Source organism: Peromyscus eremicus, chromosome 2, assembly GCF_949786415.1.
Source record: "Peromyscus eremicus chromosome 2, PerEre_H2_v1, whole genome shotgun sequence".
NCBI classification, from domain to species: Eukaryota; Metazoa; Chordata; class Mammalia; order Rodentia; family Cricetidae; genus Peromyscus; species Peromyscus eremicus.
In genome coordinates this window covers 66759387-66786045 of record NC_081417.1, presented here as the reverse complement: position 1 = coordinate 66786045, position 26659 = coordinate 66759387, and the positions used below count along the sequence as shown (strand labels likewise).

General features: G+C 50.3%; 1 protein-coding gene, 1 long non-coding RNA gene and 1 other non-coding gene across 4 annotated transcripts in view; 1 reads left to right on the top strand and 2 right to left on the bottom strand.

Moving 5' to 3' along the window:
• Window positions 1-25494, top strand: part of Gabbr2 (gamma-aminobutyric acid type B receptor subunit 2) — a 349015-nt gene extending 323521 nt beyond the window's left edge. The window contains exons 14-19 of the mRNA XM_059254316.1: window positions 5853-5963; window positions 9215-9439; window positions 13547-13729; window positions 16269-16398; window positions 22210-22327; window positions 25251-25494. Of these exons, the coding sequence (XP_059110299.1) occupies window positions 5853-5963; window positions 9215-9439; window positions 13547-13729; window positions 16269-16398; window positions 22210-22327; window positions 25251-25416 (933 nt within the window). The 3' untranslated portion in view covers window positions 25417-25494. The remainder of the gene's footprint in view (window positions 1-5852; window positions 5964-9214; window positions 9440-13546; window positions 13730-16268; window positions 16399-22209; window positions 22328-25250) is intronic.
• On the bottom strand, window positions 4963-5066 carry LOC131905406 (U6 spliceosomal RNA). The gene has a single exon (XR_009377921.1). It is a non-coding gene; the product is annotated as a U6 spliceosomal RNA (small nuclear RNA).
• Window positions 5173-9476, bottom strand: LOC131903622 (uncharacterized). Of its 2 annotated transcripts, XR_009377552.1 has the most exons (4): window positions 8649-9468; window positions 8055-8239; window positions 7736-7823; window positions 5173-5541 (listed from the first exon to the last, which is right to left on the bottom strand). It is a non-coding gene; the product is annotated as an uncharacterized LOC131903622 (long non-coding RNA). The 2 variants fall into 2 exon arrangements; XR_009377551.1 differs by having other exon boundaries at window positions 7736-8239; window positions 8649-9476.
• Window positions 25495-26659: the final 1165 nt, after the last annotated feature.

Sequence of the window (26659 nt, the reverse complement as noted above, 5' to 3'; positions counted from 1 at the left end):
GGAGGCCTCTCAGCTTCGGGGGTGCTAAACATACCCGTTAGTCTCCTCCCTTCAACTCCTTGCTAGCCCTGGGAGTCTGCAGGTGAGGAAGCCAGGGCTCAGAGAGGCTTAGAACTGTACCAAAGTCACACAGCTACAGAGTGACAGAGTCCATGCTCTCTCTCTCTCTCTCTACCCAGGCTTTCTTGCTGGGGTCCTCCATCTTCCTCAAAAGAGACAGTGTTGACTCCTCTGCCCCAGGAAAAACAAAAGGCATCTTAAGGCACTGAAAATAAATCCCCAAAAGCCAGCATACACACACACACACACACACACACACACACACACACACACACACACACACACACACCCCAATAAGGGGTTCCCTTTGCAGCTGGGGTACTAAAGCCTGAAAAAGGGCTTGCCAAAGTTCTCCCAATAAGACTGTAGCAGGACCAAGGTCTTTGTGGTTTCAGGCCTGCGTGGGTGGACCCAGGCCCTGACCTCCTGCCCACATGTGCTTCCTGACAAGGCGGGATGTGCCCAGGGGCCGCTGGCCTACATTGTCAGGAGCTGCATCCTGCAGAGCCTCTGGCCAGCTGCTCTCCTTCCCATGCACAGATGAGGTTGGCTTTCCCAGGCAGCTTGTGTATACCTCCCGCTGAGCAGTGCTGGACCAAGAGCCAGCCTGTCTACCCTTTGACCAACCCTAGCAGGTGTCCATCTCTCGGCTCAACACAGAGCCCTGCCCGGCAGGCAAGCATATCCTTAGCTTGGGTTCAGCCTTCTCAGAGTTCCAGGGCTTCTAAAAGCCTCTACTGAGTGCTCAACAGTGAAGTCATTCCCCGCTGGAACACAAAACAGGTTCGTACCTGCTGTCTCCTTAGAGTCCAACATGATGCTTAGGAGAAGCAGGGCCGTGTGGGTTAGGTTAGAAGGGCAAGCGGTGAGGTTGAGAGAAATACCAGACAGGCCTGGGTTTAATCTCATCCCTGTGACTTAGCAGCTGCAGAGCCTGGGCTAGTTACTTATTCTCTCCTCTGCATCCTGTCAAGTGAGCATAAGATCTCCCTGCATTCTGAGAATGGCGTTCTTCCTCTAGCAGCCAGCAGAGGTGAGACTTATCCTTACCATTGCATGAGAGGAGGCCGGTGCACAGCCCTGTGAGGCCACCTCTCATGGAAGCCACCCAGTCCTGAATGGAGGACCTATGAGAGAAGGACCCTCTTCTGTCCTGCTTGCAGTGACATTCCTGTGTCCATAGCAGTACCTGGAAAATGAGGATGCTTTAGTAGTTATGGGATGGATGGATGGATGAGGGGGTGGGGGTGGATGGATAACTTCCTGACTAATTGCCAGGTGAGAAAAATGGAAGGAAGAAAACTAGAGAATCAAGGAGATTGTAAGTCTTTACAGCCAGTCATCCCAAGCAAGAGCAGCACTGTTAAGCCAGAGAAAATGCAGTCCTTGGAAGAAAGGCAGGCCTGAAGTCCAAGCACAGGCCCTGGGCTGTGTGGACAACCCACAGTGAGGTGAGCCCAGGGCAGTGCCCCATCTTCCAGCAGCCCTTCATAGCTGCCCTGGAAGCTGAGAGGTGGCTCTATCACAATGCTTGGACATCTGGCCTCAGTGGCCTCTGTTAGGGCCAGTAGGTACTTCCCTTAGTGCAGGAAATGCCTCTGACAGCTTCCCCATTTTCAGCCTCACTGAACCGGTGATTCTGTGTTCCCAGGAGCGGGTAGGTTATTCCACAGCATGCCACACAGTTCTTTGGTGACCTCTAGTGGCTGTTTGGTGCACAACAATGATACCTCAAAAGTGTTCTGGTGGTGCCGGGCGGTGGTGGCACACACCTTTAATCCCAGCACTCGGAGGCAGAGCCAGGTGAATCTCAGTGAGTTCGAGGCCAGCCTGGTCTACAGAGCAAGATCCAGGATAGGCACCAAAACTACACAGTTGCTCTGGTGGCAACTCTTCCTCCCCCCAGATGTGACGTCAAAGTCTACTGTGGACCCAAGTCCGACACAGGATCTGGATGACCCAACAATAGCTTGCTTAGCTTGCTTTGGGACTCAGTACCAGGGTCCCTTGACTGTATTCAAAGATTCCTATTATCCCCTAGCCTCACAAGGACAGGAACCCTGTCTGTCAGGGGTTGTCACTGCTGACCTTGGGAACAAGTCCATTCTGTCTCCTTAATTAAACCAGGAAAGTTATCAGGAAACCACCACCCATGATGAATGCATCCCAGCCACTGACGGTGTCCTGAAGGGTCATCTCCAGCTCAGGCCACTCTGACTTTGCATTCTGGAGGTCACCTCAGGAACCTCCTCTCCCTTCTAGCACCCCTGCTCACATACGGACTCCAACCCCATGGACTCACCTTAGCACAGCTAAGGGCATAGAGACCAAGAGAGCATGCAGCCAAACAATCTGAAGATCAGATGGCCTGAGCCCACAGACCCCAACCTCTTTCTGCTTCCATACGGGAACACCATCTTTTCTCACCCACAGCAACCCAGGCAGTGCCTACCTGCAAAGCCAGATGTAGAAAGCAGCCAGGTGGGGGAGGTTTTCTAGTCCTGCTTGCCTTCCACACCCATGGGCCCCTTCAAGGTGCCCCTTTTCCCATGATTGACTCTGGGTGTGCCCACACCTTGCTGCCAAGCATACCTTCAGAAGAACATAGCAGCCTGAATACCTTTCTTTGACAATATGCTTTCAGGGGACCCACTGGAGTGGCAAACAGATTTGCTAAGAAAGGTCAGCTTTACTTAGTAAGTTTCTTGTTGGTACCTATCAATGAATGGGTTCTGAAGCTGTATTGTGGGACCAAGCAAGTAAGTAAATATGGTGACTTGGCTGGAAATCAGAGATCTCATTTGGAGAAGAGAGACGAAATTAGGGAATGGGAGAGGTAAGCGAGATCTCTGAGGTGTAGCTTCATCTGTACAATAGATGAACAGATATGGAATAGATGATGGGGGCGTAAATAGGTGATAGATAGATGACCAATGGTAGATACATGGGTGATAGATAGATGACTAGTAAATGGTAGATAAAGGATTCATAGATGATAGGCGAATGATATGTAGAGGATAGATGATTGATAGATAGGTAAATAGACAAATAATTTATAGACCTTAAATAATAAAGATAAGTGATAAATAGATGCTAGAAAAGTGACAGATATTAATTGATACTTAATAGATAAGACTGATAGATGATAGATATATGCATGCATGCATACAGACAGACAGACATAGGACTAAAAGTAATGATTCCCTAAGACAGTGCGCTCACAAACTTCTCAGATGTTACTTTCTAAACACGATTGCACTGAAAAGAAAAATAACCAATTTCAATGCCAGGGCAAGGAAAATGCCAGGGGAGCTGAGAACATCCTGTGCCAAGAAACACGAAAGTCTTCGAAAAATAAAGATGACAGGAACATGTGGGAGAAAGCATCAGAGGCAACAACAGATTTTCCACTGGCCAAATCTGCATAAACTTGAGTCAAAATGCATAATGATAGCAATGGGCTGTAGGATGCTGGGTTTAAAAGAACTCATGAGGCCATAAATAACAGGAAAGAAAGAAAGTGCTGTTTTGCAGCAGGATGTGGTATGTCCAGATGGGGTGACAGCAAATCCCTGGTTGGCAGTTCCCAAAGTCACTAGCCCCGAGCTAATGTCTGTGGGAAACAGGATCTTCACAGGGTCTCACAGTGGCTTCAATAGATGACCCTTTAATCACAAAGGGGAAAATGGTACCTTTCAAGTGGTGAGACCACCACAGCCACGTGAGCACAGTTAATATCACCAGTCATTGGACAAAGTGCTTTCATACGCCCTGAGGTGACATGCAGAGCGGACATCTCTTATGCAAGATACCTGCCCAGCATGCATAACCTGAAGCCAGTCATGACAACAGCCAGCAAAGCCACATCAAGGGATACTTAACAACAGTTAGCAGTTAGCCGGGCTGAATTCCTCAGGAATACAGATAAAATGAAAGACCAACGTGGTCTGGGGCATTGTTTGAGACTAAAGCAAGCTAGGAGACACGAGAAAAATGCAGTGTACTGGTCCTGGGGTGAATCCTGCTTTGGGAGAAAATGCAAGATGCAAGATGCCTTAAAGGACCCGTTGGACCCACTGTTGAAATGAGAAGATGGCTAACAGAACAGACAGTGTCTCTGTTCGTTCGAAAGGATGCGCGTGCTAGAGAGTGTCCTCGTTCTTGGCAAACACACACTGAGATATCTAAGAGTGGAGAGCTAATGTCTGCAGCTTATCCATGATAGCTTGCTCTAGTCCCTAGCATCTCTTTGGAAACAGCACTGTCAAAGAGCATTAGCAAACGCCACACATCTCTGATCCGTCTTGGGATTGGCTGCCTGGAGTAGGTACCCACCTCTTGTCCAATCAGCTTTGGCCCAGGCTGTGCCATATGATATATAACATGGCTTCCATCATGGCTTCTTCAATGTATGTCTTCCTAGAAGGGCTTGTAGTGGGCCCTATGTATGGTTGGGCCAATCTATTCTGTAACTCCAGCTGCCCAAGCTCACTCCAGAGAGTCCTCCAGACCCCCCTGCCCAACTTATAGCCAGTTCTCTCACTTGCTCTTTCAACAAGCCTTACACATACCTCTTCTGGGCTGAGTTGTTACTGGAATTTTCTTACTGTAATATAATATTTTTATTAATTCTTTGAGAATTTCATACAATGTGTTTTGATCGTATTCCATACACACACACATTCTTCCCCGTAACTCCTCCCATATCCACCCCATCTTCCTACTTCCCCTAATTTTGTTCCCCTCCCCCCTTTATATAACCACAGAATCCTGTCTGTGCTGGCCATGCGCTCCTGGGGGTGGGACCAGCCACTGGTACATAGCCCACCTACCAGGGACCACACCCTTAAAGAAAACTGCCTCTGTCTCCCGGAAGCCATTAGTTGTCCATAGCTCCTCAGTACAAATACGGAACACTGCAGGGATTTGCTTATTGTTGAGCAGGGGCCATGCTAATCCCATCTGTACTGTTCCAGTTGTAATATCTGTGTTGCCGAAGCCGACACTGTTACTAGAATTAAGAGTCAGAGCCTGGGCCCTGACAGCCCCCATAAAGCAGGTTTGGCCATTTATTCTTAATAAGGCAATTGAACAAGCACTAGTTTAAAAAAAAAAAAAAAAGGTAGAAAGGGCGATTATTCAACACAGGCATATTGGGAGAGGGACGAGGAGATCCCGTGAGCCCCTCCCAAGTCATCCTTGAGTCCTCACGTGAAATTTAGGTTTAAGTGGAGAGCCAGAGGAAGGCACAGCAAAGGGGTTCTGGTCAAGGTGTGCTGCAAGACTGTCCTCCAGCCACCCTTGTGTGGGCTCCGGTCAGTCCTGCATGACAAGCTGTGAGTAGTCTCTCTCCAGAGACAAGCTCTCCAGCTGGCTGGCAGCAGGTGTCAGTGAGATTCCCGGGGGAAATTCCAGTTTCTTGGGGTGCCTTGTTTCCGAGAGGCAGAAGGGGCACGAGGATCTTCCGAATTGTCTTCGTTTCTGTCAGGAGGGTTCAGGGTCTTATTAGAGCCTTGGGACACAGCACTGACTCAGCCCTTTCCCTCAGCACCTCTGTCTCAAGTTGGACAGGCGTGAAGAAGCCACAGGACCAGGGTTCAGGCTTGAGTTACAACCACCAAGCGGAACACAGCTGGTGCTAGCTGGCAGCTTCGTCCCACCACGGGAATGCAAAGGTCTCCTGACACATCTCTGCTTGTGGAGTATGGGAGGAAAGGGGGCCTTGGCTAGGGACTCTACTGCTGGAAGACGGCCAGTCCATCCCTGGGGTTTTTGTTTTCTCTTTCATGCAGCCGGACCCAGCAGGCCGGGACATCTCCATCCGCCCACTGCTGGAACACTGCGAAAACACCCACATGACCATCTGGCTCGGCATCGTCTACGCCTACAAGGGGCTTCTCATGGTAGGTGCCAGGCAGGAGGCAGAGTTTGGGGATGCTTCTTTGCCGGGCCTGTTTCTCCTAGGGGCCTTCACAACATGAAAATAAACAGAGCGTTCCCCCATATGACTAAGGCCCTAGTCTCTGTAGGGCCTGGTCTCAGACCCTGCCACAGCCCTAGGAGACAGGCAGAAATGATGTCCCAGTTTCCCTCCTGGGGCAAGGCTGTGTTTCCTCTGCAGGCTCTAAGGAAGAGCCCTTCCAGGACTCCTCCAATGACGGTGGCTCCAGACAGTCCCTAACTTGTGATTGGTGGCCTACCTCTAACTCCTTCCCCTCTTCTCTCTTAACCCTTATCATTGGATTTAGGGACCAGTTAGATGATCTGGAAAAATTCCACTCAGAGATCCCTAATTGTACCTCCAAAGACTCCCTACCCCACCCACCCCACACACCACCACCAATAAGGCCACATTTACCACTTCCACGGATCTGGATGTGGATATACCTGTGAGGGCCACTACCGATCATAGATGGGTCGTGTTACAAGAAAGTTCTTCCTAGCCTCAGCTCAGTGCCCGTGAGTCCTCATCCCACTCCTTGAAGGTCTGAAGAACTTAGGACACTGTTCCCTCCTGATAGTGCCACTCCTCAGAGACCTGCAGCCGACCACCAGGCCTCTAGCCGTGGCCGTGCTGTACGACTCTCCGCTGGCTTGGTCATCCTGATCAGAGCTACAGTCGTAGGCGCCCATCAAGCCCTGTCACTCACCACCGTGGGCCCCACCCAGGCAGGTCCCTGCATCTGGCCCATCCTGTGCTTCTTCCTCTGAGAGGTGACACCGCCTCTGGGGACTGAAGGAGTCATGCACGAAGGACCCGTACAGTGCAGACTCCAGTGGGCGGTGGCTTCCTTCCCTCACCTGGGTGTCTGCTTCCAACACTGCCGTTTCCCAGCAAAGGGATTTGAGGAGCCCATCAGCACAGTGTGGGGACACAAACCTGTAATCCCAGTGTTACTGAACTTAAGGTGCAGCCTGTGCCCCAATCAGCCACCCATCCTCTATAAACCAATTAGAACAGCCAAATCTATGTGAAAAGCCGAAAGGGGAGATTTTCAAGGTGAAAACATTGGGAAGAGGGAGATAGAAATCCAGTGACACCCTGTCCCACCGCATTCTAAGTCCATCTCCGAGGTCTGGAAGGGAGGTCGAGGTTTAAGAAGTTGTGCACACCTAAGCAGTCCCGGTCAAGGTGTGGTCCTGCGCACCCTTGACCCTCCTGTGAGCTGTCTGATAAGTTATAAATCTCTTTTCAATAGCAATTTCCCTCTCAGGCTGGCCAGTGAGATTCCTTCTTCTCACTGAAATGCCTGGAGGAATTCTAGTTCTCTGAGGCCCATTGTTTCAATCGTCTGATAGAGTGTCTCTTTAGATACCTCCATCCCTGCCTCAGCACTCAGGAAACTGAGGCAGTGGAATGGAGACTTCAAGGCCAGCCTGGGCTGTGGAACAAAACCCAGTCTTAAAAATAAATAAATAAATAAATAAATAAATAAATAAATAAATAAATAAATAAATAAATAATAAGATGATAGATCAGGCTGCTAGAAGCCACACTTAGAGAAAAGGATTGGGGTAGGAAGAGGAAACCACCATTGTAGAGTGAAGTACCATCCATCAGAGAAGCAATCCCGTCTGTCCTCCCGTCTTAGTTAGGGTTTCTATTGCTGTGAAAAGACACCATGACCATGGCAAGTCTTAGAAGGAAAACATTTCATTGAAGGGGCTCACTTACAGTTTCAGAGCTTCAGTCCGTTGTGATCACGGCAAGAAGCAGGGCAGCATGCAGGCAGACGTGGTACTGGAGCTGAAGAGTGCTACATCTTGCAGGCAACAGGAAGTCGACTGAGACACTGGGAGGTATCCTGAGCATAGGAAACCTCAAAGCCTACCCCCACTGTGACACACTTCCTCCAACAAGGCCATACCCACTCCAACAAAGCCACACCTCCCAATAGTGCCACTCCCTATGAGCTTATGGGGGCCAATTACATTCAAACCACCACACCCCACTACACATCATCCAAACAGAGGCCCTGGGAGAGGAGTGTTACCCCATCTCCCAGATGCTGCATGTGAGGCCTTGAGAGGTCAAGTGACCTGTGCAGAGGCTCATGGTCAGTGACTCATAGAGATCATTCCAAATCCTCTGGCTTGTCCATCCTGCTTCTGCCCCGGGATGCCAAACTAAGTCACCCTCAGAAGGCAGGTCATCACAGGACGACGTGTGTGGTGTGCCCTGAGTTGATACAAGCGGAAAAGGCCTCGGTGAGAAGGCCCCGGGACCCTGCACCTGCAGGAGTCTCAAGTCTCCCTTCTGCCCCCCTCACTGCCCCCCAGGGGTGCAGATGTGGCCTGCCCCTGTGGCCTACCCTCCCTCAGAGCACTGGGAGGGCTGAAGTGTCCCCTCGGGCCTCTCTCCCGTCTACTTCTGTCCTGCATATTTCTGTAGGGAGATGTAATGCTTAGGAAGAAAACTGCACACGAGAGAGCCAAAAATATTGGCGATTAAAAATAGAGCCAGTTTCTCTCTCAGCACCCCTACTCCAGAGGCGCTGAGATGGGGACACATGGTCTTATTGCCCCCACATCCATGCCACCCAGCCTAAGATGGCTGCTGAAGTACCACCCATCACAATCCACTCTACCTGTTTTGAAGGAAGAAATGCAACTCCTTCCCCTTTAAGGGTGCAGCCCAGAACCTGTGCACCACATTCCCTCTTCCAGGATATCGTCCAGAATCTGCCATATGCCAACTTCACTTCTAGAGAGGATGGGAAATGCTTGTGTTCTAGGTGGCTCTGCGCAGTAGGGATGAGAGAAGTTGAGTCACAGGGCAACTAGAAAAACTACTAGACTGGACTCTTCTGGGCTTCCATAAGGACAGTCCACTCCTACTGTGGACTCCAGTACTGTGTGGCCGTCATCTTTCCTCTCTGTACCTCAGTATTCTACAGAGAGTGAGAGAAAACACTCAAGACCTTATGTGAGGGTCCTTCCCCCACGGCCTCTCACAGGTCTCTGCAGGAGCCAGTGGTGAGTGTGAAGGAGAACTGGAGGGCTGACACACCCCCAGTCTGCACCCCCTCAGGATGCAACTTGGGGCCACACGTGAAGGCAGTTGGTGGCAACCTGAAGCTCCTGCAGTTTGCCGAGGAGTGAGAGGGGCCTCTGCCTGGTGATGACTATCTCTCCTTCCTGTCCACCATTCCAGTTGTTCGGTTGTTTCTTAGCGTGGGAAACACGCAATGTAAGCATCCCTGCCCTCAATGACAGCAAGTACATCGGGATGAGCGTGTACAACGTGGGGATCATGTGCATCATCGGGGCTGCCGTCTCCTTCCTGACGCGGGACCAGCCCAACGTGCAGTTCTGCATCGTGGCCCTGGTCATCATCTTCTGCAGCACAATCACACTCTGCCTGGTGTTTGTGCCAAAGGTACCTGCCTCTGCCTCTGCCCATCACAAGGGGATTGCAGAACTCACCAGAGTGTGGGGGGAGGGGCATGCATACATGCTGGTGCATGCATGTGTGCGTTCGTGCTGCGTGCACACGCATGTGTCTGTCTGTGTCTGTGTCTGTGTGTGCACATGCATGAAAGTACATGTGTGCAGGTAGAGGCCAGAGGACAACCTCCAGCATTAGTCAGGCTCCATCCACCTTATTTTTGAGACATGGTCTCTAACTGGCCTGGAGCCTACTGGGTAGGCTTGGCTGGCTGGCCAGAGAGCTCCAGGGATCCAGCTGTCTCTGCCTTCCCAGCACTGGGGTTGCAAGTGTGCATGCACCTCCATGACTGGCTTTTGTCCCAGGAGAACTACCTTAATCTCTTTCAACTCATGCAAGCATGAGATCTGAATTCAATCATAAAGAAGTTATTAACAAGAACGAGGGGGCTGGAGAGATGGCTCAGCGGTTAAGAGCACCAACTGTTCTTCCAAAGGACCCAGGTTCAATTCCCAGCACCCACATAGCACAGACATATATGCAGGCAAAACACCAATGCACATAAAATAAAAATAAATATTTAAAAAAAAAAAAAGAACAAAAACAAGACCAAAGCTAGGCAAGGTGGTGCATGCCTGTAATCCTAGCACAGGGGAGGCAAAGAAAGGAAGATCCTGGGGCTTGCTTACAGACAAAAATATATGCATGGGCCGATTGGTGGTGGCGCACGCCTTTAATCTGCACTCGAGAGGCAGAGGCAGGCGGATCTCTATGAGTTAGAGACCAGCCTGGTCTACAGAGTGAGATCCAGGACAGCCAGAGCTACACAGAGAAACCCTGTCTCAAAAATAAAAAATACATATATACGCACATACAAATGGGTGCACATACATACACATATGCACACAGAAACGCACTCTGCACACATGGAGAAAATTAGAAAAGAAAGAGAAGAATAAGATCTCCAGAAACTTCACAAACTCTCATCACCCCCAAATTATATAACTATGAATGTTTACTTGGGTATTCATGTTGTTGATGTGTTTCCTGTTGTTCTTTTCAAATCACATTTTTAAATTTTACTCTGTGAGGGGAGCAGGGGCTACATGAGTGCCATAGCATGTATACTCCTGGAGTCAGTCCTCTCTTCCACCTTGTGGGTCCCGGGGATGGAGCTCAAGCCCTCGGACTTGGTGGCCAGCACCTTTCCTTACTTGCTAGCCCTTGGTCTTCACTTTGGGTTTGTTTTTGTTTTTTTATTTTATTTATCTTATTGTTTTATGTGTATGACAGTTTTGCATGTGTGTATGTATGTGCACCATGTGCATGGCTGGTGACTTCAGAGGCTGGAAGGCCTGGGTCTGGAATTACAGGCGGTTGTGAACTGCCATGTGGGTGGTGGGAATCAAACCCAGATCCTCTGTAAGAGCAGTGAGTGTTCTTAACCACTGAGCCATCCTCCTACCCTGCTGGTCTTTGTTTGTGAAGGACTAGAAGCCTTGCCTCTGAAGACAAGACTGTAACTACAGCAATGCATTCTTCTCCTTTGCCTCTTCAACTTAGCTTCCCATCCCTCATCTTTTCCCACGCCCATGGCATCACTGAGGGCGGGTCCATGGCTTTCGTGTACACTTGATCCCTTATCGCTGAACGTTACAATTATTGTCGATTTTTTTTGTTTATTTTTGTTTTTTGTTTGTTTGTTGAGACAGGGTTTCTCTGTGTAGCCCTGGCTGTCCTGGAACTCTCTCTGTAGACCAGGCTGGCCTCATACTCGTAGAGATCCACCTGTCTCTGCCTCCAAAGTGCTGGAACTAAAGGCGTGCACCACCACCGCCTGGCCTATTGGAGATTTTTTTGAAGAACATTTTTCTCTACCTAACACATGTTTCTTGTTTCCAATTATCTGCTGTAAACAGTCCTGGAAGAAATGTCACTGGTCAAAAGGAACAACCGTTTTTTAGTGTCGGCTTACATTTTACAGTGCAAGCACACCCGACCTTTGACATGGTGACTCGATGCTGTCATCCACAACATCCACGCTCGAGAACCAATTTCTTAACTCAACTGAGTTTTGAAAAATCACACACAAAAAAATACACAGCTTCAAGTAAGCTTATGATTTTGTGTTGGGCGTCATCCATGGCCCTCCTCAGCCTCATGTCACCTGTAGTCATAGGCTGGACATACCTGCCACACCAATCTGGAGGACCAGCTCAAAGAGATATATTGCAAGCATTATCTTCTGCAGCCGTGAAGAGGCCTTCACCTCTTAGGGATCCATGCTGCCTGACCTCAGTAGTCTCAAGGGCCAGGAAACAGTGGGGGAAAGTCACCCCTGATATGGAAGCATTAGCATCAGAGGAGGAGAGAAAAGAGGTCCCTGGGGTGCCTGGGGTGCCTCCGTCCCCAGGCCTTCATTCAACCGGGGTTGACTTGAGGACGTATATCTGCCTTGTCTAACTGTCCACTCCTCGCTCAAGTCCCAGGCCAGTGTCACCACTTGCCTGCCTGCACTCTAACACTCTCCATCCTGGAAAGTGTGCTAGACTCTGGAAGTCCAGCTCCAACTGAGTCGTTTGCTCTGTCACCTTTAACAGCATCTCATTGATCTCTGGGCACAGAGGCCAAATTCCCAATGTTGAGCTGTGTTTCAGCCCTCTGGGGGCTCTTCCAGTACCCCGAGAACCCCGTCTTCCATCCAAACTGCCCTTCCCAATCCAGGCATGGTGGCACAGGCCTGTAATTCCAGCGTTTGGTAGATAGACGCAGGAGGGCCAGAAGTTCAAGACCAGCCTGGGCTACATAGGAAATTGAGGCCAGCCTAGGCTGTAGGAGACCTTGTCTTTAACAAAAAATAAGAGCTGGCAAGGTGAATCAGAGGCTAAAGGCCTTGACACAAAGGCCTGACAGCCTGACCTGGAGCCCCAGAGCCCGCATGGAGAATGGGAAGAAAGAATGGCCTCCATTGCTGTCTGATCCTCACAGGCATGCCTTGCTATGTGCGCACACACAATGATAAATATGATAATAATAACTGCCCTCCCCCAAGTGCCCTGAGACCCAGACCCCTTGTCCTTTGCCTATGCTGGGTCTCCCCCAACCTTGGAATTCCTTCCTGCACTGTCCCTTCCAGACAATCCCCCCACCCCCACCCCGGCCACCCACAGCACAGCAGCTCCTGGTAGCTCCTATACTGAATCCATTCTGGCCTAACGACAATGAAGCCCTTCTTCACACCCACACCCCAAATCTGAGGAGCCCTGATAGAGGCATGGTGACTCCACCCCTGCTCTTCAGGGCTAAGCCCAGAGCCTGCCCCAAGCTAGGGAAGATTCTAGAATGTGTGGGTAAGATCAGGGACAAGTCGCAACTTTTTGTCTCGGATTTTTTTTTTAATTTTTTTTTCCCATGGGCCTGGGGGTGTGCTACTGTAGTTAATAGCCCAAACTGCTCTTGCAGAGGGCCAGGTTCAGTTCCTAGCACCCAGTCAAACGGCTCACAGCAACACCTATAATTCCAGCTCCAGAGGATCCAGCTCCCTCTTCTGGCCTCCACAGGCACCTACATCACATGCACACACAGAACCACCACCCCCATACATATGTACACATATACACATAATTAAAAATGAAATAAATATCTTTTTTAATTGTTCAAACATGCCCAGACCCCTGGCCCGCAGAATCTATACTCTAACAGATGTGAGGGGTTTAAGCCGTGAGATGCCTTTGCCAGGGCAAACAGGTCAGCAGCTAACCACTGAACTCAACATGGTTGTGGAAGTCTTGTTCTCTATTGTAGAAACACTCCACAGTGGGGCTCCCCCCAGGGCTATGGACTGCCTCTGCCTCGTGGTGGGGTATGGGAGAGCCGGGGTCAGGAGGCCGACTCTAAGGCTCAGTGAGGGGAAACTATCTACCTACTGTCATGCCCAAGCCTGTGCCAGAGCCCAACCTGAGCCCAGGGCTCCTGAGCCCTAGCCTGCCTCCTTCCTGGGGCCCCTGTCAGCTCCAGAGTAGAGCCGGGTGGAGAGACATGGCTGGGGACAGAGGAACACAGCGGGAGTCTCACGGCAAGCCACCTCTGTGCCTTCAGCTCATCACTCTGAGGACAAACCCCGACGCAGCCACTCAGAACAGGAGATTCCAGTTCACACAGAACCAGAAGAAAGAAGATTCGAAGACCTCCACTTCAGTCACCAGCGTGAACCAGGCGAGCACGTCACGCCTAGAAGGACTGCAGTCAGAAAACCACCGCCTACGGATGAAGATCACAGAGGTGCGTCCACATCTGGAGGCCACCCACCCTCCTGTCCTGGCCCCTCTGCCCGGCCTGCAAACTATCCCTGCTCCACAGTCCTCCAGAACACCCCAGGTCATGACAGCAGGGAGTTTGCCACATCTGATCCCAACTGAGTGCCCAGTTGGCCTGGACTCCTAGGGTCCAACAGTCCCCAGACACGTTCAGAGAGGAAACTTCGGAGTATCTTCATGGAGGACCCAAACAACTCCCCGAGGCACAGTATGGAAAGAGGGTACAAGGACAGGCTTCCCCGGAGATAGGCTGTGCTGCAGTGAACCTGTCCCCAAGTTCTGAACTGCTTCTTGGGTAGTCCAGAGAGGCCAAAGCTAGGGAGCTTTATGTCTAAGCCACACCCCCAGACAGAACGGAACTCCTCTCTCACTTCGCTCTCTCTGCCTAGGGCCAGGGGTCTGTCTAGACCCACATCTGGGCTGAGTCAGGTTTGGATGCTAGCCAAGCAACAGCAGCAAAGAGGCTTCAAACTCAAGTAGCCCCAAAAGGGAGGCTGAGGAAGGAGGGTCACGAGTTTGAGGCCAGCCTCAAAAAGAAAACGACCCAAAGAAAGTGTGTTAACCAGGCCATGGTAGCACACGCCTTTGATCCCAGCTCTTGGGAGGCAGAGGCTGGTGGATCTCTGTGAGTTTAAGCCTGGTCTACAGAGTGAGTTCCAGGACAGCCAGGGCTATAGAGAGAGACCCTATTTCAAAAAAAAAAAAAAAAAAAAAAAAAAAGTGGGTTTATTTCTCTCACCTAATGGTCCTGAGGACAGGGGTCCCAACAGGGTCGTTCGTGGGGTGAAGGTCCTCCTCTCCTGCTCCCTGCCACTCCCCAGGCAGGGTAAAGGCATGGAGGTCTCAGGAAGGGGAAACACAGAAAGCCCACACAAGGGATCTTCTCTTAAGGATATGACACACGCGTGAGCACACACACACACACACACACACACACACACACACACACACACAGTGCAGTTTGGTTCTGCCTCCCTGTGCTGCCAAAATTTTCATGAGTTCACTTAGCCACAGAGGATGCTGGGAAATACAGCCTCTTGCTAAACATCTGCAGGGAAGAAGCCAGTTGCTAGATTAGATACGGGATGCCCAGTTAAATCGGGATTTCAAATAAACGACCAGTCACGTTTTCAGTAACCGCATACTCCATACCAAGTGCAGGCTACACCCAAACTGCAAAGAGGACGTTTGCTCTCTGAGGTTTAAAGTCCACTGGGACTTTCATGTTTTCATTTGTTAGATCCAGCGACCTCTTCAGGGCTCAGAGAACGCGGCCACACAAGAGTGAGCCGACACACCCACCCGGTCCATGCATCTGAAATGCTTTAAGACAGGGCACCCCACACCGGCCTCTGTGGCAAGGAAGAATCAGCTTCTGCCCCTCTGAGTCCGTGGCTAGTTCTGTCTTAATATCAGACATCGATAACAAGCAGTAACAGCACCAAGCTAAGCCTTCCACTTCCTCCCAGCAGTATAACCCCCCACTGCAGGAAGCCTGAGCCTCGGCTGAGAGCCCCAGGGCAGCTTTGTTTGCCCCAGAATCTGGCCACAGTCTGACTTCCCACTGGGCCCATCCTCCACTGCCAGCCCCGCCACTGTGTAGCACAAATAAGAGTATTTTTTTTCTTTCATGGTGGAACTTATGAAGCAGCAAGTTTGCCCCTGCCCTCAGAAGAGTGATTCACAGTTAATATGACTCCCTTCATGTTCTATAGTAGGAGGCACACTAGCCATCCCCCCCACTACCTCTGCTCACCACCCACACATACTCCCCTGGTTTAGCCCTGATTCTTCTGTAACCTAGGCATGACTGAGCCCCATCATGCTCAGCTCCCCCAGGTCACCCCAGCTGGCTGGAGCATGTATGATAGGGTGGGACTCAGAGATGCCGAGTTCTGCGTTCAGGCCTCCCGGCTGGGGGTCTGATGCCTAGTTATGATATTACTGACGGTCCTCTGACAGCTGGTCCCCTCCTTATGTGTCAGGCACTGGGCTGAGCTCCCCATCCATCATCTCATTGAGTCTCCATGTGCCCTATGAGGCAGGAGCTGTGATGCCCTTGTGCTAGAGACTGAGACTGAGACTCACAAGCCAGTACAGAGCCAGAAAGTGAGGCCTGTCTCCCCCTGGCCTGAGCTGGCCTGTTACCCTGTTCCTTGCCTTTCCTCCTGGGCTTGCTTGGTCCCTCTCAAGGCTCAAGCCCAGACAGCCCTGGTCCATCTCAGCTCCTACTTGAATGAGTGGAACAAAATCCTTCTCAAGATACAGAGGTCATGCCAGGCAGTGGAGGCGCACGCCTTTAGTCCTAGCACTCTGGAGGCAGAGGCAGGTGGATCTCTGAGTTGGAGGCCAGCCTGGTCTACAGAGTGACTTCCAGGACAGCCAGGGCTACACAGAGGAACCCCATCTCAAAAAAACCAAAAGAAAAAGAGATGCAGAGGCAGAACTCAGGGGGCAGGAGTTGGGCCTGGGGACTTGGTCTCAACTGGGCCCTTGTCTTCCAGCTGGACAAAGACTTGGAAGAAGTCACCATGCAGCTACAAGACACACCAGAGAAGACCACATACATCAAACAGAATCACTACCAAGAGCTCAACGATATCCTCAGCCTGGGCAACTTCACAGAGAGCACAGGTGAGAAGATGTGGGACCCATCGCTTTGTAGATGAGATTGAGGCTCCGAGAGAGCATGGGGCTGGTCTGAAGCCACGCACACAGGCAGAGCTGAAGTACTGGGCTCTCACCTCCTGCCCACAGCTTTGCGTCTGTTCAGAGTCTGCTCACCACATCCCCTGCCCTGAGCTTCAGCGTCTTACCCCCAGGCACCATGTCCACTTGTACAGCCAGTGTCCTAGTGTTCTGACAGGGACACACTTTATTTCCCTTTCCGTTCCTGAGCAGGTGATTTATAGTTACTTCTTCAAATAGTGTTCCACAGTTTAAGAAGCAGCTCATCTGTGTACAGGAAAACAACAGTCAGGAGGTTGTGCTACCTGTCCCTCTTACCAACCACATGAGAAGAGTAGGTCACCATGACATGGGTCACTCTCTATATACCTCTCAGCAAAAGCCAGTATGGGTAGGATGTTCGAGAGAGAACATTTTCTTGTGATGTTGGAAATCAGGCTGGCCCTCTGCAAATGCGAAATGTTAAACTTGAGTTAGCAGCTTCCTAAGCAGGTGTCCACCCTTGGAAATACATCCACGTGGGCACCAACCTAATGTTATCACAATGCTTATCATAACGTTATTGGTAGGTGAGAAAGACTACCACTAATGTACATGTGCATCATTAAAGTGATTTCATTAATTATGAAACAATAGAGCACTTTGTACAGCCACTTATAAGTGAGGTAAGTTATGGGGGATAGCTGAGTGACAGAGTCTCTGCCTATCATGTTTGGGGCCCTGGTTTCTATCCCCAGCAATGGTAGGAGAGATTAAAGGGGTTGGAGAGATGACTCAATGGCTAAGAACACTTAATGTTCTTGAGAGGACCTGGAATCGGTTCACAGCACCCACATTGAGCAGCTCGTAACCGTCTATAGCTCCAGTTCCAGGGGGCCTGATGCCCTCTTCTGGTCTCCTTGGGTATCTGCATGCCTATCTATGGAGCACATAAACTCATACAGGTACACACGTACACATTAAAATTAAAAAATCTCGCTGGGCTGTGGTGGCGCACGCCTTTAATCCCAGCACTCGGGAGGCAGAGCCAGGCAGATCTCTGTGAGTTCGAGGCCAGCCTGGACTACCAAGTGAGTCCCAGGAAAGGTGCAAAGCTACACAGAGAAACCTTGTCTGGAAAAAAACAAAACAAAACAAAACAAAACAAAACAAAACAAAAAAAAACTCTTTTAAATTTTTTGAAAAGCTGTGAGGTAGATCTCCAAGTGCAAGAAGCCAGAATTATGATACACACACACACACATACACACACACAGAGGCATGCAGCCTGTCTTAGGGTTTTGGCTGCTGTGAAGAGACACCATGACTACAGCAACTCTTAAAAAGAAAAACATTTAATTGGGGCTGGAAAACAGTTCAAAGGTTTAGTCCATTATCGTCATGGTGGGACATGATGGCATGCAGGCAGACATGGTGCTGGAGAAGGAGCTGAGAGTTCTACATCTGGATCCACAGGCAGCAGAAGGAGGCTATGTGCCACACTGGGTGTAGCTCAAGCATATGAGACCTCAAAGCCTAACACCACAGTGACACACTTCCTCCAACAAGGCCACGCCTCCTAATAGTGCCACTCCCTATAGGCCAAGCATTCAAACACATGAGTCTCTGGGTGCCATACCTATTCAAACCACCACACAGCCATATGTAAGTATTTGTGCAAGTGCAGTTTTTAAAGGACTAGAGGACAAGCAGGTTGTCAGTGGTGCGCTGTGGGAAAGGCGAGGTGCCGCAGGGCACATGGGTAAGCATTCTCTGTTTTCGTGCATACACTCCCCTGCTGTTGGGCTTTCAGCAGCACACATTCGTCATTTGTTAGAGAGTTGTTTTAGGGGCTGTGGCTGCAGCACTGTGGAGAACAGGCCTATCCAGGCTCCGGGTCCAACCTCCAGTGACACACAAAAATAATCTATGTGTAAATCAATGAAAATATTTTCCTTTTTTTAAAGATTTGTTTATTTATTATGTATATAGTGTTCTGCCTGCAGACCAGAAGAGGGCACCAGATCTCATTACAGATGGTTGTGAGCCACCATGTGGTTGCTGGGACTTGAACTCAGGACGTCTAGAGCAGCCAGTGCCCTTAACCGCTGAGCCATCTCTCTAGCCCCATTATTTTGTTTCTTTTTTTCTCACATTTTCCTTTTTTGTCCCCCTCTCCTTTCCCTACAGTGTTCTTACTATAGAAGAGTCTATATTAATAGTTTTGAGAGGAGGTCACATGTAGCCCAGGCTAGCCTAGAACTTTCAATGTACTTTGCCAAGGATCATCTTGAACTACTGCTCTTTCTGCCTCTGCCTGAAAGTACTGTTATCATAAGTACGTGCAGGCTTTAAAGTCACACACATATATAAATACACACACACATACACACACACACACACACACACACACACACACACATACACATCTTACACAAAATGTTAATTGTAAAGAAATATTCAAATGAAAATAGTTACAAAGAATTTTAAAGAATAAAAATTACTCCTGGGCCAAGCATAGGGGCACACACCTTTAATCCCATCACTCTGGAGGCAAAGGCAGGCAAGTCTTTGGGAATTAGAGTCCAGCCTGGTCTATGTAATGAGTTCCATACCAGCCAGAACTGCATGGTAAGACCCTGCCTCCCCCCGCAAAAAAAATCAGTTCTAATAATTCTAGTGTTTTACAAAGGAAAGCACTTCCGATTGCTGGAGGGAATGTTTTCGGTTAACTTCCCTGGGATCCGTGAGTAGCCATGTGGAAAGAACAGAGGTAGATCTTCACTTTGTACTTTGTACTTCACTTTGTAACATCAAAGTTCATCTCAGATGGACGCAGGTTTAAATATAAAAGGTGAAGCCAAGAAAGTACTGGAAGAAACCAGATGATAAGTTCTTAAGAACTCCCAGAAGGGGCTGGGTTTTTGTTTTATTCTCACTTTAATACAAAACAGAAACCAGGAGGACTGAGAGTTTGGGGACAGCCTGGGCTATATAGTAAGATGTTCATTTTGTGGTGGTGGTGGATGGTTGGTTGTTGTTGGGGGGGGGGGGGGAGTGGTTGGGGGACAGCCTGGGCTATATAGTAAGATGTTCATTTTGTGGTGGTGGTGGATGGTTGGTTGTTGTTGGGGGGGAGGGGTTGGGGGACAGCCTGGGCTATATAGTAAGATGTTCATTTTGTGGTGGTGGTGGATGGTTTGTTGTTGTTGGGGGGGGAGGGGTTGGGGGACAGCCTGGGCTATATAGTAAGATGTTCCTTTTGTTGTGGTGGTGGTGGATGGTTTGTTGTTGTTGGGGGGGGAGGGGTTGGGGGTTTTTTTGTTTGGTTGGTTGGGTTTGGTTTTTGTTTTTTGTTTTGTTTTGTTTTGTTTCCAAGACAGAGTTTCTCTGTGTAGCCCTGGCTGTCCTGGAACTCGATTTATAGACCAGGCTGGCCTCAAACTCACAGAGATCCTCCTGCCTCTGCCTCCTGAGTGCTGGGATTAAAGTCATGTGCTACCACGCCTGTCAAAGATGCTGATTTTTAAAACTATATATTGCTAAGCAAACAGGTAAGAGGCTGGGGAGCTGGCTCAGTGGTTAAGAGGACCTGTTTGACTTCCCAGCTCTATTGTGATGGTTCAAAACCATCCTTCACTCCAGTTTCAGAGGATCCTCTTCTGACCTTCGAGGTCACAAAGCACACACATGGTGCACAGACATACATGCAGGCAAAACACTCCCACACACAAAATAAAACGATTAAGTCTAATTTTAAAAGAAAGGAAACAGGCAAGAAAGCAGATCTTCTCGAATACAGCTGCTTGGAGTAGACATTATTCTGACCCACTCTCTGCTGTTGGCGCTCAGTCTGTGTGTCACAGATTTTGTGCTACTCTAACCAATAACACAGACTTGACAGTCAAGTGCCACAGAAATAGGGACTGGGGAGGTAGCTGGCAAAGTGCTTGGAGGACCTGAGTTTAATCTCCAGAACCCACATGAAAAACCAAGTGTTGGGGTAAACGCTGTCATCCCAGCACAGGAAGGCAGAGACCAGCTGACCCCCAGGGGCTCCCTGGGCAGTCGGCCTATCCTCCTGGGCAAGTTCCATGCCAATGAGAGACCTTACCTCAAAGAATAAAAGTAAAACGGGGAAGGTGGACAGCACCTGAGGAAAACCAAAGGCGTATGACAGGGTGCCCGAGGAATGACACCCACAATATGAACACATCATCCACACCACACCCCACACACACAGGAGGAGGAGGAGAGGAGGGAAGGAAGGAAGGAAGGATGGAAGGAAGGAAGGAAGGAAGGAAGGAAGGAGAAAGAAAAGCCATAACATAAATGTATTTTCTTGTAGCTCTGGAGGCTGGGAGTCCAGAATGAGGGTATTGGTAGGCTCAGTGTCTAGAGAGGTCCTTGTCTCTGTTTCTGAGATGGTGCCTGGACCACTTCGCTTTCCAGAAGAGAGTGGAAGGGACAGAAAAGGCTCAGACTGTCCCTCGAGCCCCTTTGGAAGGACACTAAACCCTTCCCTGAGGGATTCACCTTCGAGACTCTGCCTTCTGAAGTTGCCACCTCTTAACTCACCAAAATGATGTGCAGAGGTGTGTGCCTGCGGCTCCAGCAACCCAGAAGGCTGAGGCAGGGGGATCATCTGAGCCAGCAATTCAAGACCAGCCTAGACAACATAATGATAGCCCACCTCAAATGAATAAGTAAATAAACAAACAAACAAATAAAAATAAAACCGTGAACTTAAAGGGACATGTCCCCTTCCCAGCACACACTGTACATTGGGCAGCACTGTGTGCATGGCCGGCCGTACTATAGCTTGTGCCCGATGGACGCTTGCCTGACACCTGTGTGTTAACAACACTCAGCACTACACTTGGGGACCGTTTTAAACAGGAAGGTCATCAACAGAAAAAGCAAAAATGTGTCAAGCAAGTTCAAGGATAGAACGGTGTGGAAGCTGTACAATGAGAGGCTGGCCTCGGGCTGGGACATATATGCCAGGCAATTCAAAATTACTCACACCGCAACTCAACCATCATATGCACACACACACACACACACACACACACACACACACACACACACACACAGTATTGATTGCAGGCTGACAAGTCCATTTTAGAAAGCAAATGAGTTTGCAAATGCAGAATCCATGAATAATGTGGATCAACTCGCATGGATGCAAAATCACATACCTATACCATCCCCCACGACAGTGAAAACCAAACAAAAGAACTGATGTTCCTCCCCTGCCAAACAAACCCTAATCTCTTGGGTGGGGTACAGACTTCATGTTTCTCTAATGTCTCCAGATGTTTTGGAAGCCCAAGGAGGAATTTTCTTGGCCATAGCCTGTGGCCACACACAGTCCTCTGAGTGGGGTCCCCAGAGCTTAGATAACTAGTCCGTAGAGAATTTCACCCTTTCTCACTAACCACTCTGCCCAGTGAGAAGGACGTTAGAGTTAGAATTCCTCAGTCTAAGATACACGGCCCACACAGTCCACTTCATTGCCGCACTGACTTTTCTTCCTGAATGGAAAGAGGACAGATCAGCCACACACTTCCCCAGCCCGTGGCTGTTGGCCATGGATGGCAGATCCTCAGCTCACGGCCTGGGTCCAGAAGGGCTGGGGGACAGACCCTGGCTCAGAGAAAGGAGAGGAACTGTGGACTCTGTTATGCCATGGACAGCATCCTCAAGGTCCCATGACTGCGTTTTAAAAGCTAACTTAACAAAATTTTGTTAATTCTGTGATGTCATTTTCAACAGATGGAGGAAAGGCCATTTTAAAAAATCACCTCGATCAAAACCCCCAGCTACAGTGGAACACAACAGAGCCCTCTAGAACATGCAAAGACCCCATAGAAGACATCAACTCCCCAGAGCAGTAAGTATCTTCTCCATGAGAACCGTGCCCAGGAGCACGTTGCCGCAGCACAGCTGTCTGCGATGTACACAGCCATCTTACAGCTGTTGTTTCACGAGCTCTGCGTGACCCAGCAATGCAGCCGTATTACCATGCTCCTTGTACAGGTCAGAAAACTAGTATCCAAAAGGAGGGAGGCGACCCATGCAAGCTCACCCAGTACTTGAGGGCAGGAGATAGGATTCAAACTCAGTACACTGCTTTTGTTGTACGCATACTGTAACCTTATGAAATCAATATACTTGATCATTGAAAGCAGTTCGTGTCAGACAGATCCTGGAGAAACAGCAGTGCCCAAAACAGAGACCCCTTCTTTCCAGTGAGCCCATGTCTTGTGGTGTCTCCATTCTCTTTGGCAGGCTAACTAATTAATTAAAAAGGCAAGGCCTGGCGTGCTCATAATAGGTGCTTTGGAGGTAAATGAGGCAGGGAAGGGGACTGTCGCATTAGATAAGGTGGATCAGAGAAGATATGAAACACCTGCACACCTCAGCTCTGTTCCCACCAGCGACTTTAGCCCATTCTGCCATACTGGAAGCAGGAGGTAGATACACAAACTCTGACACATGGCTTCCGGGAAGTGACAAGCAGACAGGAACCAGCAAAGGCAAGCACATCACTCAGGCCATATGATGTTATTAAGTCATCAACCCAGCAAACCCGAGACTGGCCAGCTTGCCATCCAGAACACCTTCCAGTGTTACAGGACACAGAGCGGTTCACTAGTCCACTGCCTCCAGAGTGAGGCAGACCTGTGAGCCCCCTGGACTGAGCTCAGGCTCTGGTGCTGGGTGAGCTCCTACCAATCATGTGTTGACTGTGGGGAGAGGAATGAGATCTTAGCAGACAGGAGAACGCCTTGGCTCTCAAAACATAGGGTACACCTCCTCACCTAGACAGACTGCTTTGCCCAGGCTGCTCAAATGGGTCCCTCTCCCTATAGCCAAGTGCGTTCTCCAGGTCCTCTTTTCTCCTGGATGCTCGGCCAACAGATCTTGCCCCAAGAAATGATCATGGCTGACATCATACACAGTTAACTTAGTTTCATCATGAAGCTGTTATCGGTTACTCGGGTCCCGAAGCTGCTGGCTTTGTTTCCCTGTATCCCAAAAGAAATTTAAAAATATAAATTAGGTAACAGAAAATGGGCTGATTTATAATTTGGCCTGAAGAGAGAAAGGAGCCCACTTCCTCTCCAATGTGCTGGTGGCTGTCTGAGGATTATGGAAAACCCTGAGGCAAAGAAGGCCAGAAGTCAGGCAGCTTTAGCTGTGAGGCAGTTTAACCATTAGAGAGGGAGATGAATGGCCCCAGGCTCCCTCCATTGTCTCGGCTCTCACCAAGGAGAGCCCAGGCGTTTTTCTTTCTACGAATTTAGAGTGTCCCCTCCGCCCACCAGGACCCCAGCCTATTCTCAGCATGGGATTACCACTACAGAATCCCCAGCCCTCTCTTCTGTGAACGCTGATATGTCTGAGAAGTCTTCCTGAGCAACAGGTGTTGCTTGGCGAACAGGGGTCCATTTCATATGCACCCGCACATCTCAGAAGCCACCAGGCCCTGAGTAAACTCTGAGGCACACCCTGTTGGCATTGCATGCCTCTGCCACAAAGCCACGGGATTCCATGGAGGCAAAGACACAGCCTTTCTGGTTCTGCCTCACTGCAGGTTCCCTAAACAAGTCGCAGAAGCCCTCTGTCTGTCTTTGTCTTTGTAACAGGGGTAGTGATGCTTGGATCTTTGTTTTCTGTTTTCTTTTGCGAGGATCTCGGTTTGATTTGGTTGGGTTTGCACCTGAGAACCCAGATACTGGAATGTAGCCTGAGAGGCACTGCAGTGCCAAATGGAGCCAAAATGCCTCTGGGAGCAGGAAGCCATCCCCTGGGCACATTCCCTATAAACAGCCTCTTTAGAAACTAAAGCGACTCACCGACTTGACCGTCATTAAGACTTTAAGGATGTGGCCAGGAGAAGGGAGCCAGAGGGTAGCTACCTTTTCCCTTCTTATCCCTCCTCCATCAGTAACATGCAAGTGCCTCCCCACACTGCCAGCTCATCCCATCTCCAGCTTCCCGCTTCTTTCCAAGAGTTCTGGGGACTTTGACGAGGAAAGGGCTCACTCCCAGAGAAGGTAGCACAGAGGATGATAGTTAAACTGGGCCATGAGCTCCAGAGGAATCATATTCCAGGTAGGAAACATAAAGGCAAAAACACAAAGGTGGGTTGTCAGAAATGAGCCACCAGAGGGCAGCACTTGTGGGAGAAAAGACAGCCGATTCACCTAGAGCGTTTGAGAGATCTTAGGGGCCTCATCAGGGTGTGCCTCCCCCCACCCCCCCTTCTGTGACTTTCCAATATTAGGATGGCAGGGTTAATCACCAAAGAAGCTAAAAGGCCAGGAATGAGCCTGCTAGGAGGGATGGGCTGCTGGGTACAGCAGTGGCAGAGGGCAGGAGGAGAGAGCAGGCCTCTGGGAAGCCTGGGGTTGAAAGCTGGGGGCTGCGGCTGAAAGCCATATCACACAGAGGCTTTGCAATTCAAAATGAGTGGAACCTATGTGTGAAGCATTGATTGGGCCCTCATAATTCTGCCATGACAGTAGTCAGCAAGCCCCCACCATGGGGGGATAGGGAGGTGGCATAGGGAAGATGCAATCTTGGTCCTACTAGTCTTCCTGGCTATTCCCAAGACCATAGCAGGTACCTGTGAGCCTCTGTCAAAGGCCTGCTTCGTGTCTGAAGGTTTAGACTATTGAGCCAACAGATCTTGGATTTAAGGGGACACGGATTCCTACACTCAGAACAGTTTAGCCGAAGTGGGAGCGAGGGCCTTTCAGGGGAGCAGCCACCCCTCACTAACTCGGCCTCTCTCTCACACCCCGCAGCATCCAGCGCCGGCTGTCCCTCCAGCTCCCGATCCTCCACCACGCCTACCTCCCGTCCATTGGAGGCGTGGACGCCAGCTGCGTCAGCCCCTGCGTCAGCCCTACCGCCAGTCCCCGCCACAGACATGTGCCACCCTCCTTCCGAGTCATGGTCTCTGGCCTGTAGGGGTGGGAGGCCTGGGGCCGGGGCCTCCCCGGGGACAGCACCATGCTGGGTCAAGGCACCTGCCACTGGCACACTGACGGCCGGGGCCGGCCGTGAGAAGCGGAGCACGACTGCTGCCTCTCCAACTGCTGGAATGGCGCTCGGGCAGAGAGGGACTCGGCACCGACCTCGAGCCTTATCTGTGAAGGTCTTACTCTCACGAGGGAGAGGGACGGCGATGACCTCTCCTTGGTGTCTGCAAACAAAGAGGAGCTGGGATGTCTGAAACTTGCAAAAACAAATTCTAGACCAAGGAGAGAGACCTCAGACTCCAGCCGTCCTCACCAAGTGGCCAGAGCAAGGGCTCTGCAGAAATGGCCTCTGCACTCTGCACACACGTCATCGGTGGTGCCCGCCCCCCCACACCAGCCCTTCTCCACTCTGGGGAAGAAGGTGAGCAGGGCCACCGGGTCCCCAGCAGCTGGCCCAGCCCACCTCAGCCTCCCTGGAACAGGGAGTCAGCAGGAAGGGCAGACAGACACAGCCCTGGGGCTGGGGGACCAGAGCAGGGCAGCTGCGCATGCTCCCAGGGGACGCTGATCAGGAGAGAGATGTTTGTTACTCTCTGATAAATGCCACACATTAACACAATAACACCCGTTCTGGGGACTGCGGGGATTCAGGGCACTGCACTGCAGACGCGCTCTGCAGTATTCAACCGACAGTCTGTCATGCACCTACCATGTCGGCCATGTCCTTATGTTCAATTTTAGGGTTCCCGGTAATAAGGGGAACCACCTGAGCTAATCATGGAATGTCTGCTCCCAGAAAACACGATAAAGAAAGATTGTGCACTTTAACCTCTCCCACGGGGGCCCAAGGGCTGCTGGGATTTTTTTTTCCCCCCATTGACTTTGTTTCTGACCAAAGTGAATCAGGGGTATTCTGCTAAAAGTCATCCCTGTGTTCCAGGAGAGAAAAGAGCTGCTGGCCTAGGGCTTCCCGGCTTCCAGAAGGCAGCCTTTCAGTGCCCCTCCAGCCCGGCCCGTGTGTGACCACCCGGGTGTCACCGGGGTGGTCAGTCAGCAGGCCGGTTCTCACCCTTCACATCATACTTCCCTTGTAATTGAACCCCAAAGAGCACCGGCCCGGGAGTCAGACCTGGGTTTGAGTCTTCGGTCCCCTCAGACTCCCTCCATGACCTTGGGCAAGTCACCAGTGTCTCTCTGAGCCTCAGTTTCCCCTCTGTAACAGACTGGGGTTG